The 19,425-nt window shown below is 35.5% G+C and overlaps 1 protein-coding gene across 4 annotated transcripts in view; it reads right to left on the reverse strand.

Annotated features, from left to right (window-relative positions):
- Window positions 1-15,981, reverse strand: part of LOC141459286 (uncharacterized) — a 31,937-nt gene extending 15,956 nt beyond the window's left edge. The window contains exons 1-12 of one of the 4 annotated variants that reach the window (XM_074138178.1): window positions 15,698-15,980; window positions 12,398-12,484; window positions 12,230-12,323; window positions 11,691-11,852; window positions 9,942-10,125; window positions 9,723-9,866; window positions 8,456-8,571; window positions 6,846-7,014; window positions 6,183-6,311; window positions 4,094-4,221; window positions 2,135-2,309; window positions 654-767 (exon numbers count right to left, since the gene is read on the reverse strand). In XM_074138178.1, the coding sequence (XP_073994279.1) occupies window positions 654-767; window positions 2,135-2,309; window positions 4,094-4,221; window positions 6,183-6,311; window positions 6,846-7,014; window positions 8,456-8,571; window positions 9,723-9,866; window positions 9,942-10,125; window positions 11,691-11,852; window positions 12,230-12,323; window positions 12,398-12,484; window positions 15,698-15,709 (1,514 nt within the window). In that variant the 5' untranslated portion in view covers window positions 15,710-15,980. Of the gene's footprint in view, window positions 1-653; window positions 768-2,134; window positions 2,310-4,093; window positions 4,222-6,182; window positions 6,312-6,845; window positions 7,015-8,455; window positions 8,572-9,722; window positions 9,867-9,941; window positions 10,126-11,690; window positions 11,853-12,229; window positions 12,324-12,397; window positions 12,485-14,259; window positions 15,556-15,697 lie in introns of those variants that run through there. The other 3 variants (XM_074138179.1, XM_074138180.1, XM_074138181.1) reach the window with 3 other exon arrangements.
- Between the last annotated feature and the right edge of the window lie 3,444 nt (window positions 15,982-19,425).

Here is a 19,425-nt window from a genome sequence, read left to right on the forward strand (position 1 = left end):
TAAATAAATAAAAATAAATTATTTCCTAGAAAGTAATTTTTTAAAATAATGGTATTGGTAACAAATGAAATATCCGTTTTTGTAATGCAAAATATATCAAGAATGAGGGTATTGGAGAATCAACAGGAGGGACATGGAAAGATGTACTCATACATAAAGCTAAATAAAGGAATTAGGCTGGAAAGCCGAAGTCTTCCCCGAACAGAACATGCTTAATTGCATATTGTTCAATTGAGTTTTGGGATGTAAGCTGGGCTCGGCACGCTCGGTAGTCACAAGATAGTCAGAACGGTAAATCCTGAGATCAAAATTATGAGAGAAAGAAAGGATAAATCACTACGTATATTAGCTCGGTTTAGAGTTACTCGGAAAAGGTATACTCACATTGGAATGCTTGGGAGATTTGGGATTACTTACGATATTGCAAAAAGACCGGAAGGTTGTTCTGTAGTAGGAACTTGGAGTTTTTTAGAGGATTTTTGTGTGTGTACAAAATTACAATGGGAGAACAAAAGCTATAATAGACTCTGGTACTACGCCAATCTGGCACCCATATGGTAAGAATACGTAATAACTGTTGGTTTCAAAAGTAATACACTATATCACAATAAACGCACCTGATTGTAAGACAAAGTTAAGATGCAATAACTTACACAGCCGTATTGTGGGTGTGCTTCTTAGCGGGGCTGCAAATTTTTTTGATGGGCCGTTCATGATCAAAGGGATATTTTGAATGTATTTCAACTGACGTATGACAATTAGCACCTCTGGAAAGAATAATTGATTAACTTAAATTTCGAAAAAAAAATATTTAATGAAAAATAATGTAAGTGAACCGTTCACAATGATAATATATAGGACGGCTACAAAACTAAACCTATTTCCTGCAAAAATGGTAGTGTGTTTAAGAGTGCGAACATGCGGTACTTATCCGCCGTCTCTACAGATCAACGTACGGACAAGCAGATCTAAAAATGTTATTACGTGTACTGCAATAGTATTTTCATATACTCAATAAAGACAAAAAGTAATTGAATTTATTTTACAATTACCTATATTTTTAGTAATAAATATAGAATGTTTTAAACATCTATATTGGTAGATGTTGAAACTACCCTACTTTCCAAAAAAAGTTACACTTAGATGTTTGCAAATTTGAAGGCTAGAAATTTTTTCATTTAAATTGTAAAAATTCAATAGTTTATGAATAGTCAGTACGCTGCCTGAATACTTAAAAACGATTACATGCCCTGAATTTACAGGTCCTAAATGTGACAGCAAGTAGTAGCGCGGAGAATTGATCTGATGCTTTAGCGTGGGCTACTACTGCTAAAAAATGCCGGGGAGGGGTCCAAGGATATTTCTGCAGAACCACGGCAAATATTGTCTGGATCTGTTGTTTTCTCTTTAATTTCAGGGATCCTACACATCAGGAGCCAATGCATCAAATCATGAAGCTGGTGTTCTCGCAGCTGAGAATCTTAAAAACTTCAAAGACTGGAATCGCATGGCTAGACTGTGATCACCAATCAACTACCTTGGCCCTGGAAGAGTATTAATTAACTTCTTTAGAAGAATCCTAGCTAATATGGGAGCGTGAAAAACTCGAATATGTACCAACTATATATTATTTATACAATAGTTAGAAAATGGTACACAAGACAATGGAGGCTACATGACAGACAGTAATACAAAGACGACTATAATAGTTTGGTCATTGCAGCTCAATGAAGTTAAATAAGATGACAGAACTTGAAAAAAAAAAAATTGAAATGGCACCTCCATTGCAGGCATAAAATTTTACTTGGGCGGTTACCACAGAATCTTCTAAAGACAGGCCTCTTCCTTGAAAAAATTATTTGACGAAAAACCTAATTAAGAGGAAACTTACACACAAAAAAATCAAGCTAACATTTCTGTGAATACATCGCCCTGCTCCTCGAATCGTAGAAGCAGTATGGACTGAAACTTTAAAATAGATAAAGTCTTCACAAAATCTGGATGGAAGAAATGAGGGAAAGCAGAATTAAGGAAACACATAATACTTCACATAATCTCTAGTAGCTATTAAAAAAGATTTGATTTATAGACTTACAAACATAAATATACTTCTACTGAATCTCAATTACTTTACCGTAAATGGTAGTTGATTATGGACAGATGCACGACATCGTAAACGCGTCCAATGAACAGAATTGTACAATTATGCTTCCACTGGTAACTTCTTGAATCAAAATGTCCACTTCTTGTGTCATTTCCAAAAAAAGTTACACCACATGGTGACTTTAATTGATTTCCATCTAGTTTGGCTAGAAAATAAAATCTGTTGTAAAAAGTATTCAAATTCCTCAAACTTGCCTAATTATATAACATTCAATAGAAAAATCTTCTTTAAAATGCAACGTGAAATACATTATTATCCTCATCCTCATAGGAGAGGTAATGACACTATACGAGCCAGCAATGTGTGCGTCTTCAAACAGATGTTTAGAACCCACAAACAAAAATAAGACAGATATTGCATTTTTGAAAAGAAACCAACATTCTCCATTACGCAAAGTCATCTTTCAGAAAGATATCTGTTCCTTGTTTTATAGAGTAACTTCTTTGTAAAGCTGAATTCTTTTCACTAACGCTGGCAAGTCAAGCCATACTGATTGTGCTCAGCGTTGACAGCACGCTTGCAAGCGTTTAACACTCATGATCATATCACCCACATAGCGTAGAAAAGTCCACTAGGAAGGTCTGTTCCCAACGAAACACCAAAAACAATTTTTTAAGGAAAACTTGTCAAATACAACAGATAGGTTCTTATGAACCGCAATGCACGCAGTTTAAAGAAAATAGAGCATTACCGGAAAAACTATATTTCAGCCCATTAAAATTGCAACTTCCGATTCACAGATTCCGGCTAAAACCTGCAACTTAAAACAGTTTTGCCAAGCTTTGTTACCATCTTAAATACAAGTGTCGATTATATTTCCTGAAAAACCACTAAACCACACGAATCTTTCCCAGCACTTCGGGTAATTTGACTGCCTCATTTTTCTTCAAAACTTTGAAATTCAGAACATATGTTATTTTGTATATCGACATCCTAATTCATAGTCATGCCATTTCAAGGTATTGCATCAGAAGACATTAATCACTTTTTGGCAATGCAGTGGAATTTTAGGTAAATTTGAGGGAACTCTCAAAAAAAAACATAAAAACGAAACAGTGGACACTCCGACTTCACGTCGAGTTAGAGTGCCTACTTTCGATTTTTTTTGGAGATTTTTAGCGCATCTTTAGTGCCATCGATTTACAAAGTTACAGCGTTGCCGCAAAATTGACGCACGTCTATAGATACACTCCGTTAAAAAAAATAAGATAATTCTTTGCGGCGAGAAGTGGAACAGTCAAATTAACTCTGCTTGAGAACGTTCAATGCTGGGTTTTTAGCCTCAAAATCAGGCATGATCAACTTGTGCAATCTCTCTTTGTGAAGATTATCAAACAGGCAATGAAAACAATCCACCATTAAACAGATATGTTTTAGGCAAGGTAAGCGAAATGGTTATCTTATCGTTAATGATTTTTTTAAACATTTAACTAGTAAGTATTACTGTTCTGTAACAGAAACTTCTCAACCCACAGTTAAATTACTATTGGAGCTGTAATATTCTTAATTCGAATGCTTTTAATTTCCTTTGGCTGTTAATTTTTTTGTTTATAATTTTTATGTAGTAAAGACTCTAACATTAAAAAAGTGCAGCAAATAAAATTTAGAGAATTTACGATACAAAAATTGAACAAATTTTTTCAAAAATAAGTGTACTTATTTATAAGAATAAATATCTGAAAAATGTTATTTATATTAAGAAATGCTAGACTACTTATAAACTGATCATTCAGGAATTAGAAGGAACACATGTATGGTCTTAAGAGACATCTTTTCTGCTTTCTTGTGTAAGTTTGATCCTAATGAACACGCGCGTACGCTGTTGACTCGGTCTAATTCAAAAATTAATAGTCAAGGAGACCAACCTTAGATGTTGACGCGCCTTAAATCATTAAAAAAAAAGGAAAAAAAAGTCAAGCAGAAGGTTACCAGTATTGTGTGGAACTGGAGGTTTCAATGTGGTAGTGCTAACTGCTGCGGTAGCGTCGGCCGTGTTTCTAAACTCTAAAGAAATAACGAAACCACTGTAATCGAACGGATGGACCGAGGAACCAGAGCTAAAACAGATTCTTTATTAATACAATATCACAAACAAGAAAATACTGTAATCAACAGATTTATTTTATTCTAAGCAAGCAGATGAAGTTAAATCAGTCGATTATTCTAGAATACAACCTTTGAAAGCTGGAAGCAGGTAATGCTGATGATGTAATGGCATGGAATTTTGGGTGGTTGATCGCCCAGTATATCCAAGAAGGATGCAATTAACAAACCGTTTCGGGAGTCCCAGCAAAGATCTACTCCATATCAGTTCCAAATTACGTTGATTTTCTTTCCTACCACTGAACCCGAACAGTACTAGTACTAGTACTTGAATTCCCATGGAGCGTGAATGAAAACTATTTACCAATTCAATAATAGCTGTCAAAACACTACATTACATCTTTTAGTTGACAGGCGGTAAGAGATGGTCGTATAGAATTAATAAAGTGCTATTTAATATTTAATAATCTACTTTGAGCCAAGTATAACGAGAATCCTCCACCACCAGCTGGAGGATTACTATGAGATTTCATTGCTCAATCGGCACCATACTGGAAGGGATATCGTAATGAGAAACAAAACTAGCCCCTCAACTTCCGACAAACATTGCTTCCAAGGAGGAATCGACAATGGCTGGATTTGATATCTAGTTCTTATGGCGTTTGAAATAAAAATTAATTCAAGTGGCAGGTCTTTATACGTGTACTTTGCAAAAGAAATTTAAGCAAATGGTGGTTATTTATTATTATTCTTTTTTATTATTATTTATTTATTTTATTTATTATTTAACTGCTTGTAAAGTCAACTGATGTCGAAATTAACCAAATAACTCTTGATTTCATAATTAGAAAAATACTAATTTCAGATAAAAATTTGTCACAAAACCAAAATATTGTTTTTTTTTTAATAATATAAAGCTCTTTTGTTCAATAAAGGATTCTTTTTTTAAATACAGTCGACTCTCGATAATTCGAATTTTTCGATAATTCGAACTCTACAGCTGCTAACTTCGGTAAATCGAAAAAATTCAGTGTATTTAGATACGCTCGATAATTCGAAATCCTTTTCTTAACAACAGGGGGAGAGAAAGCTCTATAATTCGAAGGAGGCCGCTTCCGATCTTTATAATTCGAATTTTCCCTAGTATGTTTACTTCTCATTTTCCGCTTATTGTTCATTTCCTGCGAAATGTTTCCCACCTTTCAGCCCAGTTTAACTTTCCAGATCTCTTTCTTAGTTTGTCACGATGGGAAGCACGTCTCCCTTAATGGGTCCGACACAAAAAAATTATCGCAGCTGTGAAAAGTGGTTCGAAGAAAAAAGATATCGCCAAAACTTTCAATATTCCACCATCAACGCTTTCCAATTCTAAGCCACTTGACTAAGTCAAGCCACATTGAAACAAAAAACTGTTCTTCATTTTTTTAATTAGGTACATATGTATATTATTATTTATTGAAATGTTAATACATATGTAATTTTTTTGTTCTTTTTTGTCGTTTTCATTATTTTTACTTTTTTACTTGAGGCTGTATATGTCTAAAACTTAGGTAAGCTCATACGTATTTTCAATATATACGTATGTACATACATATATACATAATCAAAACTCTTAATAATTCGAATTTTTTTTCCCTTCTTGATAATTCGAAGTCTCGATAATTCGAATTTTTCTTGTAGTCCCTTGGATTTCGATTTATCGAGAGTCGACTGTAGGTTTTATTTTATTTTTTTACATGCCCTTTTTCTATTACAGTAAAAGCAAATTCAGCTGCTATTTAGGATTGATACAAGAATTAAGTGCACTTGACAACTAACAATGTTTGACAACTGGTGCTAGTACAATAAAATTATAGCAAATCGCTTTGATAATTTGTTATTCCAACGAAACTCCGGCCGCTTTTGCAACTACTGACTTGTTAAGTGCAACGTATTAGAAATAAAAACTAAAAAAAAACACAAATGCAGTTTTTACCTGAATTCTATAAGTATGTGAGGTCCTTCATGTTCCACATCCTGCTTTTTATTACCACACAGCGTGGCCAACAAAGGACTATTGGTAGTTGAACCTCCGTAAATTTTCACAAAATCTGTTTTGCAATGACTGTGGACAAATCATTAATTGCTGAGTGACAATTCCATCAACTCCTCTCCCACTGCATGCACGGCTTTGAGACCCCCCAAAAAGCGAATGACACCTCATTCATGAAAATCAGTTTACGCGATTAGGCGCTACGTTCTTCACAAAAAAAGGTAACAATTGTAAAAAATGGTATTTTTAATGTAAAGTGAGGTTAGGTAAGTGATTTGTTTTTACTCTTAAAAAATAAAGAATAGGTTCCTAGTTTATATCCTACTTAGAACTATTCTGTTTTTAATATGGGAAAGCCTTATTTTTTTTTTTTAAGCGCACCTTAGGTCATTGACGCCCAGAGCCGGCCTCAGGACAATATGGCCGCAGTGTCTATTACTGTGGGCTGTAAGAAGCTCCTGGGAAGAAAAACTAAGTGCTGGTAGCTGGAATCGTGTCCGCTATCTCAGCAAATGAGAGTTCAGTGCACTAACCACTAAGGTATTCCTTTCCCTTCTAAGTATTAATTTAAAAAATACAGTCATCTATAAGGTGAATAGTACGAACTTATGAGGTAAATGCAGAGCTCGGAAGCTGAGTTTGACTATAGTGCTGTGTAGGGTAGTTACGTGGTAGAGACATCTGCTATTGGGCGGGTACAAGCCTGGGTAGCCTGGACTGGCAATCTCACATCCCGTTACTCGGCATTTCTGTTCTTCGTATGCCCAATCACATTCTGCAATAATAAAGTAAAAAAATATAGATGTTGGATCAATCAGCAAGATTGATAAAGTGTAAAGAGGTAAAGATAAAGTGTAAATGAAAGTGTAAAGAGGGCGTAGGTTAGAGCAGTATTAACTAAAGAAGAGCTAAGAGCGTAGGGATCAACAGAGATCCTGCCACAGTCCGCTTTTGTACCTCCACATAATTATAGATAATGTTTTGGCCAGTCGCAACCGTTATGGAAATTTTGTGAACCGTCAGGGTGTAGATCCAAAAACAGAAACCTGAAAAAAAATTATAATACAGCTTTCAAGATAGCTTTACTAGCTAGCGACAGATACTCCAGGCAATGTAACCATTAACTAGGAAAATTTTAATCGACTTCCTCAAACTAAGAGCAGTGTTAACGGTCTTAAACTTGGTCATTTTAGTTCCTACTATTTTTTTCTTAGGACTAAACTAAAGCAGAGACGGAACACTGAAGATAAGTAAACCATATTGTTTCGTATTAATTCTTGAAATTCTTTTGTGCAAAAATCACAACATGCACAACTACACAAGGTCGTCATGATTTTTTAGCATTTTACTGATATAAACTGATTTATATACTTAGAACAAGAAAGATAATTTAACACTACTAACGTTCACATTGACATTATTAAAACATCAGAAAAGTCTAAACTACTTTATCGGAAAATTTACACGAATTTGACGGAAAAGCAATCGATGGAGAAATACAAAATTAGTTTGAAAAACAGTGAAGAACTAGGATTTTGAGAAACTTGAAACAGGAAGTGACAGAACTTAGAATTGAACATACTATGTAAAAAACTGATACGAAACTAAAACTGAAACTGAACTGTCAAATTACTCTGCCTCAATAAGACCTGTAAGCTGTCCTCCAAATCGGCTATATTAGAGCAGAACAATGAGAGATCTCCTATACTCCGCCAATAGTATCCTCTACTTCGCATACCGCAATACACTAAAATCTCCATCGCTAGGTGGCCTATTCAGAGACATTTTTAAAAATTTGACAGAATACTCAAAATTAAAGCGCAACCTGTCTGTCTTGAAGCGGATTATGTACTAAGGTGCATAAAAGAGCACAAAGAACAGTTTCAAAAAACATTTTCAAAAACTCGCCTAATTTCGCCTGATCGCCACAAAGGAGAAGAGACGCATTGAAGAAGAATGTGTTATACTGTTCAAAATCTAGTTTTAGCAGCTATAGAGACTAAACTGCTAGAAAGAAAGCTCTTCAATTTCCTTTACTGCATTAGCTTTTTCTTTGAAATGGGTTTGGAATGACGGGAATATTTTCTAATAGAAGTAATGTATTGTTATTATTGGAATGCAGAGGTCAGCTGCAACTAATTGAGATTCGCATCTTAGTCATACATTCATTTTTAAATACTTAAAAACAGTTGAAATAAAAATGCAAAAATATTTACCTGTACCGTCAAAATGGCTACCACCAAAAGGCCTAAAACCAGGACTGTGATTTGTTGTAACTTGCGTAAAACTGAAAAATGCCATCATCTGTGATCTGACTGTCTCTTGTCCAACGCTAAAAATAGAAAAAATATTTAAGTTTGTCTCAGCAAAGAAATAATTCAAGATTTTTAGCAGCCTCATCTTTGATACAAACCCTTATTATTACCACGTTTATTAAATGGTATAAACGCTGTTTTATAGCCACGCTCACACAAACTGACCATATCTTCAAACTTAACTCAATACACTCAAGATTTGGAAAGGGAAATGAGTGGGAGCTGAATTTACTAAAAATTAGTAAATAAATTGTTCATTGCGAGTTCTTATTCATTTAATCTCATTAAATGCAAAATAGGGTTGCTTTGTACTAATTATGGCATGTTAGATATGATTAGACTAAGCCCCATGACCACCTCTTTGGTGAAGCTATTACACAAAGTAAAATAAATTTGCAATTAAAATTCATTAAGCTAATTTTTTCAAACTAAATTTATTCAATTTTTTCTTTTAAACTTCTTATATGAATATATGAAGTATTCACTTTTAACATAAAACTGGAACTATTCAAAAATATACAAACAAACTAAAATAAATAAATAATTCGTGATATGTGGCCACCTAAGGTAACATCAACTAATAATAGAAATTGTAGTTTAGCTTAAACAGGTAAATTGTAAAATATTTATTCCGTTACCAAGATTAGGAGTGGAGCACTCTCGACGCCAAAATTCTCCCTTCATTTGGTGACTGTGGTGGAGTCACAAAGAGACAATAGGGACTAGTTTTTGAGTTAAGCTCCTAACGTGGGATGGGAATAAAATTATGGTAAGGGCAGGGCTCTAGGGTACGTTTACTACGTTTTGAGTAATCCTTAACCCCTGTTATCTAGTCCTTAGAGCTCGTTTGCTGTAAACAAACACTGAAAGCCTGCATGCGACGCACAAGCCCATCCTTCAGCCCTCACAAGACAAATGGTACATTGGTAAGTGGCCGCGGATCTCGACCTGTATAAGGTTGTATTATTAACGTGTGTAATTTATTCAAAGGATGTATTGCGATGTGATGATGTGCTGTAAGAGTATGTAGGTTATGCCGATACAAACTGGATTTACAGGGTACGTACGGTCTAGAAGTACAATACTAGGGATGCAGCCGTTACGACAAAAAACAAAAATATAAAATTGAATGAGCAAGTAATTTTTATGACGTTATACAGAAACTTACTTAAATATCAAAGTAGCCGGCCCGTTATCACCAAACAACAGCACTGGAGGGGCGAACCTTTCGTTCGTGCCACACACCTGCGTGCCATCCTCGTTTGAGTATGGAAGTAATCCGTCCACTAATTCCACATGTCCACCTTCACATCTGTACAGCAAGTGACACAAATATTTTATTTCTGCAAATATTAATTAGAATATAACAAAATATTAATTAACTAACCTGCTACCATTATATCTTCCAACTGAAATTAATCTGTAAAGTTGTATTTCAACTCTGTATGAAGCTTCTGGTATGAATGAATACCAACACGATGTTGGTCCTTGTACGGGCGGCGACTTGATCTGTCCAAATAATTTGCCTGATTCTAATTTTAATGTATGCGCTTCCAGTGTCACATTGCACACTACAGAAAGGTAAGTAAAAGTAAAGTAAAGTAAAGTAATCGCCTATTTTTTCAGGCGGGGCTTAACGTCCAACTACCAATTAGGTGTCGTGGACGGGGGCGGAAGCTCATACTTTACTGTATGTAAAGTATTTTCTGTAATTGTAAACTGTATGTAATTTTTTCTGGCAAATAAAAAGTAGTTACACGCGGGATTCGAACTGGAGATCTCCCACTTACAAAGCCGCGCTCTTGACCACTAGACCAACACCTGCCCCTACAGAAAGGTAAGTAATCATCACCATATTAGGAACGATGCCCCTAAACATGCTTGGAATAAATTCTATTAAAGCAGAAAGAATAGCGTTTAAACAATTTCGTTTAAATCCAATATTCAGTTGGATTTACAAGTGTGTAGTTTATTCAGTGGGTGTATTGCGATGTGATGGTGTGCTGTATGTAGGTGATGCTCAACTCAAAGTACATCATTATTTTAAAGAAGGTATATATATCAGTGCCGAAAAAATGTATAACAAAAAAAAAAATCTGTTCTCCCTGATTAATTTGAGATATCGGCTTATACAACGTTCTCAATTTATTATTACTCATTACTATTTATTTATGACGTCTAGTCCATTACATCGACACTGTTTTCTATTTTTAAAGTGTTTTAAAGCATGCCGAAAAGTTCGTCTCTTTCTTTCTTATACATTGGACATTCCATCACTACATGTTTAAAACCTTCTTCCTCCTATCGTTTTTTTGCACAACCGAAAACACCGTTAGTGGAGATCAATTGAGCAACTGGACTATTCGAAGGTTAAGAGAAACTGGTTTAAGACTCACACAGAGCACAGTAAAGGATAACGGGATGATTTGTATATGACCATTTGAACAGAGCAACAATGGATGAGTCTTTTATTCCTAGATAAATCTCTATGTTTCTCTAGCCATAGACGCAAAAGAATTCGCATTCTGCAATCGGGTGACTGAAGATACGATTAAGGACACACCTCAGGGTAGAACTGTTCCTTTACCACTGTTCGGACTAAATGAGCAAATTCAAGTGCTGTTCGGTACTGAATGGGAAGTACTGATGAATTTCTCGAATTAGTTTGGATGATCAATCTTATAGCAATTTATATCTAGTCTCCAATCGTCTCAGTGCCAGAATACGGTTGCATGAAACTGTTAACCAAAAACCTTAGCTCATAGATCGCCATTTTTTAGAAAGTTGTCCTGTACCTCGAGAAGATCTAGCACTATTCGATGGTAACCAAAATTTCAAATCGTTTTTTTTATCCCGTCATCAACCACCTTGGAACAACTTATTGCACAACATAGCAAAACATAGGCTTTTATAATAAACCGAGGCGTAATATAAGCCAAACATTTTTATTGGTGTTTGCGACGGAACCCTAACTTTGTGTCACAAGGTAGGCGCTGCAAGCATCCACAATGATGAGCTACATTTTCAAAAATAATGAATTTTATTTTTGTTACTTTAATAATCAAGGTTCAGAAACGGACAAAATTAGTACTCAGTTTGGTAAGTAGCAGAAAAAAACTAAACTAAAGACACTCACTGTGGGTGCAGTAATGGTGTATTCCACACTGGGCACATCTATGGGGCGCTTTACTACCACATGGACATCCACCTTCCTGCACACAACATGCGCAGTCCTTTCTGGTGTTGTCGAAAGCGCATGAACAACCTTCTGCAGTTTGTGTCCATAAATCTACCTGACCTTAAATATCCAATTAAAAAAATAATTAATTGTAAATAAAAAAACTTCATTATTATTCAATGAATTGCAAAAAATTAAGTTAGGAGCCCCAGCATCTGCCGCGAATCTGGAAAAATCGGTTATTTAAAGAGAAACATAATTAAATAACCAGCACTATAGGTATGTATTTGACGCGAAGAACTTGTTACAATTGACAGCGTGACCTAACCTAACTAATCATTCGATCATCAACAATCAGAATGATGTAGTGTGTGAGGTCCTTCTGGATAGAATAGAGTATTGAATGTCAAAAGAATTGAAAAAGGATTAATTTCAAAAGAATCAACTCTCATCGAATCTTAACCCACTTTAATGGTAAATGATGGAGGAACACTTACTGTTTAAATCAGCATATATTGGCGTCCATAATGCTTGTGCAGAAGTTAACTCTAATGCTACGCAAAATATAGTGACTGCAGAAAATACTATCACCTGAAAAAAAATAATAAGCGTAGCTGAAAAAAGTTACATCTTTAAAGTTAGAGAAGTACATAAATTTGCTTTACCTGATAATATTTAAAAATACTGCCAAACTTTTGAAGGAATGGTATGAACTTTCTATTTACCCGATCACTTCTAATCATCCTTGGTACCTGGGAACAATGAAATCATTATTTCCATTTAAGCGTGCTGCTTTGTAAGAGTAATCACAAATTTTCTCAACTGAGCTTTCAACCGAATACACGAATATAAACATAATAGTGTTAACAACTTGTTGACCTTTTCTTTTTCTTCATTATATTCTGAACATGAAGAATTAAAATATTTGGAAACATGACCTCAAAAAACAGTGTAATGGAAGTCATTTGAGAACGAATGGTTTCAGAGAACAGGTAACTTTAGGCTTCAAGACTGTATTAAAACAGGCATTTTTTTTATATTTTTTTAGTAACATGCTTTGAAGCGTAACTGTAATGATGTCACAATGAGATTATAAGAAGAACTCTAGGTTTTAATCAGGTAGTAACTAATGTGGGAGACCGCTTCAGTGATTCTTGGGCATCACCAGCACTGAGTGATCCCGCTGACTCTGTTGCGAAGAGTGACTGTTCCAGCAGTTAAGCTAATTTAAGTTACTCAAGCGCCATCATATGATATAAAAGTTCACCTAACAGGCCTCTGCTAGGTGAGCATTAGGCCAGACTTCCTCGACTCCAGGAGGACACTGACCTAAGATAATACCTCATAACTGGCTATGAACCTGTACCGACACAATTTGGCCTTTCAAATTCCTTTAACAAAGAATCAGTTAAGACACACTTATGTTTTTTTGTTTTCTGACCGGACATGTCTCGCACAACGTCAAATGCGTGTTCTTTACCACTTTACTGTAACGGCTACAATCAAATAATGCTGAACCGGAAACAAGAAATGAACAATGTAGCGTCAGAAAATTGAAAATTCTTGAGCATTATTCACCCGCCATCTAGTGTCAAAACATATGAACTATTAAGTGATATCTTTCCCACTAGGTAGTGACAATTTATAAACTACTTACCAGCTACTTACTGATTTTAGGGCTCAGGACATTGATATCGAAAGCGGGGGCAGTCAGGGATAAATGTAAATATTCGGGGACATTCCGGGGACACTTTTCAATCGGAGACAGTAGTACGAATTCGGGGTCTGCCCCCGGGAAACGGGGACGTCTGGTAACCTTAAATTAATAGGACTATATTAAATGTAATTGAAAAATTAACTATAATTACAAACTGTTATTTTTTTTTTATTAACTGTGTGTAATTTGTGTTCTCATATTTTTCTGTAAGACGAATTTTCAAGACTGAAATTACGGTTCAACTCCGTGATTCAAATTATGACAGAAAAAGATCAATTCTAATTTTCCCTTTTTCTATTTAAACGTGCGTTTGTTAATGATTATTCAAAATAATAATTATTCTAAATAAAATAAAAATAATAATTTGGAGTAAAAACAAATTGTCTATTACTATTTATGAAGATTTAATATAACATTTTATTATCATTTAGACAAAAAAATTGTTATGAATGAAACGGTCAGCTTAAGGGTCTGTGCCATTTAATAAATACTAAACAGTATTAATGGAAATTGAATGCAGTAAAATTAAATAAATTATATCGATTTTATAAAATTTGAATAAAACACATAAGCTTTTTTGAACGTTTCTGAATAACTGAAATTACGAGCTGAAGTATCAATGAAATTGTTTGGTCCCCGAAGAGAGGTTTGAATTTGAAGAACTCCCTTCGTCATTCTATTGGTTTTTAAATTCGTATCAGTGTCCGGTGGACCCAAATTTTTAGTCGGTAGTACAATAAACACCCGATAAACAAACGCTCAGAAACGATTAGTAATTAAGCAAGCAGTGGATTGTAAGAAGTAACTTACCTTTCTCAAGATGTCGGCAAAAAGATGGGTAGATTTCTGGTCATTTAGTTCGGAAATAGAAAAAGGAAAATAGACATAATAAAAAGAGAGTGACTCTCTGCGAACATTAGAAAAGGTTCTTCGCGCGTTGCAACCAGTTTATCACGAGTAATCAGAAACAACAGCGGAATGGAAACATCTCACTAGTAGCTAGATGATCGGGAAATAGACAATATAGCCCGATAGGGGGTGAACAGCGCCGATTACACAAAACACCATACACGTTTAACAGGAATATTGCATCCAAATCTAGAGAAATAGGGCCATCGTTCAATCTAGGTGGTCCAATCGGCCACCAGACATTGTAGTGCATTTAACAGTGTCCTTAACAATACACAACTATTATACGAGTATACAGAACCTTATTTCTAATGAGCTTATTGAAATTGCTTTAGCTTTAGTAGTTTAAGAAATATAGACAACTGTTGGCTTAAAAAAAACATAAAATTCAAAATATCTATAAAACGGAGCTGAATCGAACCAGTTTATACAGATTTTTTTTTGTTACAAATGATGCCCAGAATCGCTTCCTGAAGTAACGGTAGTCTTATACTGAATACCCTATATATATATCAAATCCATCCGCTGTACCGTTTTATTTTGAATAAGGATCCTAAGAAGGTTCCCAACAAGATAATTTAATACGAAGCAGGTTTTAATACGAATATAAACATAAGTAGGTGATAATAGGGTCCAAGATTAAAGTTCTTGAAAAAATAGAATAATTTGTAATTAGCAGTGTTATATCAGAAGTGATTATCAGTCTGCAATACAGAAGAAAAGTAAAAGTTAAAAGCAATTATGTCTACTTTAAAGAAACTAAATTTAAATCAGCGGACTAGAATGTGGTTGATTTTTGTTTCATGAGTACTGTGTCCAGCATTCTGACTCCTTTATTTCTCGAGTAATAAAAATTCACCCAGCAGGCCTTGAATCAAAATGGTCGGTCCTCTTTTCTATCAGTAGGTCATTTAATCCTTACTTTAATCTTTGCATTTTTAAAGTACACTGACTGATTTATAAAATAGGTTGTTCAAATAATTCAGTGGCATAAATTTTTGTAGACAGCTGAGAAGTACTTTAATTGAACTAAAACTAAGGCTTCATAATTTTACAAGTTGGATTCAAACAATTTTTAAATAATAAATGAAAATTATGATGCGTTTTTCCAGACATCAAACAAAAAAATCTGCCTTAAATAAGGTATTTTTAAACTTGTGATCACTAGACGTAACGTATTCGCGGATAGATTTGCAAGGTTATTGAAACGAGACGGTACAGAGATGCTGGATGTGAGAAATGGCTCCGCCCTCTTTCACGAGTGGGGTGACATCACTCGTCATCAAACTCAACTTAATCTCTTCCATCAATTTTTTTTAAAGAAAAAATATCTACTCACCGGCCAAATCATAAATTTTGGATTGGCACTCCGAGGATGTCCCGCTCAATTTTTGTATTCCACTGAATTGGAAATTACACATAAAATTGATCCTAAAAAAATGCACAACCCTCACAGTTCAAAATATTAGAAAATAAGTTATATAATCGAAATAACCAACAGAAATTATAAAGTTTTTAATTTCACTCGAAAAAAAACAACAAAAGTTCGTAAAAAATTATCACTCTTAAGCAGAACTTGCAGCCCTTAGGACTGTGTGTGCTTGAGGGCGGCCCAACTCACCTCCCATCAAACCTATCGAGGCAAGCCGAAGTTGCACGAAATAGAACTGCGTGTGCCCCCACACATATAGTTCAGCTATAGTATTCAATAGAATATTCATCTCAAACAGAACAACAAAACCTTGACATTAGCATTAATATATGCCGTGAAAAGGGACCTATTCGAAAACTGTCAATCAGCTCCCCCCAAAAATAGCAACAGGAACTAAGTCAAGGTCAAAAACTACCTAAAATACACAGCAGACCGAAGAAATTCTACAACCTTTAGGGGTAACAGCCTAAAATCTTGTAAGAAGATCTTGAATTTAATCTCAAATCTTAGTCAACTCGTCATAAGATGATTGAATATATTCCTGTTTGATTCTTAAATTTAGCAAATATGGTCTGGTATTATTCCTATTAGGTAGAAATGTTTCTTTAAAGCACAATGATTAGTGAAGGATGTAGTCTGAGAGAAGTCCGTGACAGACATACATACGAGGGTCGTTAGAAAAGTCCGTGCAAAAATAAAAACTACTTAATTTTTTGGGGTAAACCTTTTTTATTTTTCAACATAGTCTCCTTTTAGGCTTATACACTTCGTCCAACGCTGCTCTATTTTGTTGATCCCTTCCAAATAATAGGATTTGTCCAAGTCTGAAAAATAGCCATTCGTTTCTGCAATCACCTCCTCGTTTGAATAAAATCTTTTTCCCGCCAGCCATTTCTTCATATTGGGGAACAAATAGTAGTCCAAGGGAGCCAAGTCTGGAGAATAGGGGGGATGTGAAACGAGTTGGAACCCTATTTCCATTAATTTTGCGACCACAACTGCTGAGGTGTGAGCTGGTGCGTTGTCGTGATGGAAAAGGACTTTTTTGTGGGCCAATCGTGGGCGTTTTTCTTGCAGCTCGGTTTTCAAACGGTCCAATAACGATGAATAATATGCACCTGTAATAGTTTTACCCTTTTCCAGATAGTCGATGACGATTATTCCTTGCGAATCCCAAAAGACAATCGCCATAATCTTTCCGGCCGAAGGAACGGTCTTCGCCTTTTTTGGCGCAGATTCCCCCTTGGTAACCCATTGTTTAGATTGTTCTTTGGTCTCAGGAGTGTAGTGATGTATCCATGTTTCATCCGCAGTGATGAAACGACGCTTAAAGTCCTGCGGATTCTTCTGGAACAGCTGCAAACCGTCCTTGCAACACTTCACACGATTTCGTTTTTGGTCAAGCGTGAGCAATCGCGGCACCCATCTTGCGGATAGCATTGTCATGTCCAAATGTTGATGCAAAATATTATGTACCCGTTCATTCGAGATGCCCACAGCACTAGCAATCTCACGCACCTTCACTCTTCTGTCATCCATCACCATATCATGGATTTTATTAATGATTTCTGGAGTAGTAACCTCAACAGGGCGTCCAGAACGTTCAGCGTCACTTGTGCCCATATGGCCACTCAGAAAATTTTGAAACCACTTATAAACTGTTCTAATCGAAGGTGCAGAGTCACCATAATGTTTATCAAGCTTCTCTTTAGTCTCCTGAGGCGTTTTGCCTTTCATAAAGTAGTGTTTAATCAACACACGAAATTCTTTTTCGTCCATTTTTTGAAAATCACTCGACTTCCTCGATTCAAACGAATGCCAAACACAAAGAAATAGACCGATCTGGCTGAAACTTGGTGTGTGTTCTTCCAAGAGATGCTACTAACTAAACATAACCTCGATACGCGCCAGTAGTGCTATCTCTCTGACTTTGCACGGACTTTTCAAACGACCCTCGTATGTATAATCATCTTTCAATCAGTTCTGTCAGAGCCCATTCAGCATTTTAGACTGCCGACACATCAGGAAGCTAGATAGACTTATTTCTAAAGGCTCACCAGCTGCAGGTTTGGGACCAATTCAAAATTAATATCGTCAATCAGGAGTAATTACGAGGTGAAGACACAAAAATTTATGGCCTTCAACACAGAATGACTATCCGTGTAGTCAATATCTTTTAAATTTGACTTTCGTACCCATTCATCTGAAATATAAAGAGTACAGGCCTCAGTCTGTAAGGCAATTGTCCACTGAAACCTTTTACCAGTCTGGCACTATCCTTGTATGATTGTAAAAAATATCATTTACTACATTAGACTGACCCAACAACAACTAGTACTCTCAGTGTGAACCCGATGCATGTAGAATGAATAAAAAAAACTGGCATCCTTTCAGAAGGACACCTTGCGATTAGAACCTAAACAGTTATCTCGCGATTAATGATGGAATGACTATCACGCTTACATTGCCATAAACAAGCTTGTAATAAGTTTCTATTACTAGGATTCATGTAACATTCAGTGTTCATCAAAAATAGACCTGCAAGATCATGTCATAAAGTCCAACATTCAATGTTTATCTCAAATAGAAATACGTGCAAAAGTCAAAAAATTGTTATACTCTTCATAGTCTCCCAAGCACCCTCCTCAAGTTTAAAATTAGTTGGCACATATCCGTTGTCGCTGACTGTCGGGAAGCTCTGCAAAGATTGATGTCAAGGTATAAGGATAATTTTCCAATGATTCCCACCTCACAAAGGAATCACTCTAAACGATTGAAGCTTTTTCGCTATCAAAAAAAGAAAAACTGTAATTAGCCAATGACAAGGCTAACCTTGCAATTAGAAATCGATGGGAGCTTTAAAAAGCCAAGAATAAAGGCTTGTGCACTTAAGGTTACAACCATCTGCGTGATCTCTATTCATTTTTCAAAGTTATTAGACTCTCTGGCTGTTACAGAGTGGCAACTTTAAGACGTAAAGAGACACCGTAAGCTGGTACAACTTATTTCCTTTCACCAAAATCAACTCACTTTATCTTCCGAACTAGTTACGTCCTCAACTTTCTCACTCTAGGTTTGATCTCGCCGACAGTTGGATAGTGTTTACAACGGTCTTCCTACAAATTATAGAAACACTCCGTTATCAGTTTAGAACCTTAGCTTTAACAGTCTTAGAGCAATAGTCGCAGTACAATGAGTCTATTTCTCTACATCATTTGGGGATCTGCCCAACGTGCCCTTGATAAGACAATTTTGACACAATCAGATTAGAAATGCTGTTAGACCTGTCGGGGTTTCCTTCTTACTATCTCTTTCTACTAATAAAAAAAAAAGGGGATTACAATAGTGCCGATTTTTTAAAATTTGTCGGGTCTCTTACAACTCATGTAATCCCAAATAGTAAAAATCTAGTGATACTGGAACAATAAATAGTGATATTCAGCCATTCTAGCCGACCGTGATTCCTTTTTTGATAGTTAGTTGTAAAGCGTGATTTTGCGTGAAATAATAGGCGATTATTTAACTTCACTTAAATGTATTCAGAAATAGTGGCCAAACAATCACCAAGAATCGATACTATAAACTATGAAGTATGAACGATCTCTTTAACCTCCTGACTTTAATAACCTTACATA

This window comes from Rhodnius prolixus, unplaced genomic scaffold (genome assembly GCF_049639745.1).
Source record: "Rhodnius prolixus isolate KJV_2025 unplaced genomic scaffold, Rpr scaffold_11, whole genome shotgun sequence".
NCBI lineage: Eukaryota > Metazoa > Arthropoda > Insecta > Hemiptera > Reduviidae > Rhodnius > Rhodnius prolixus.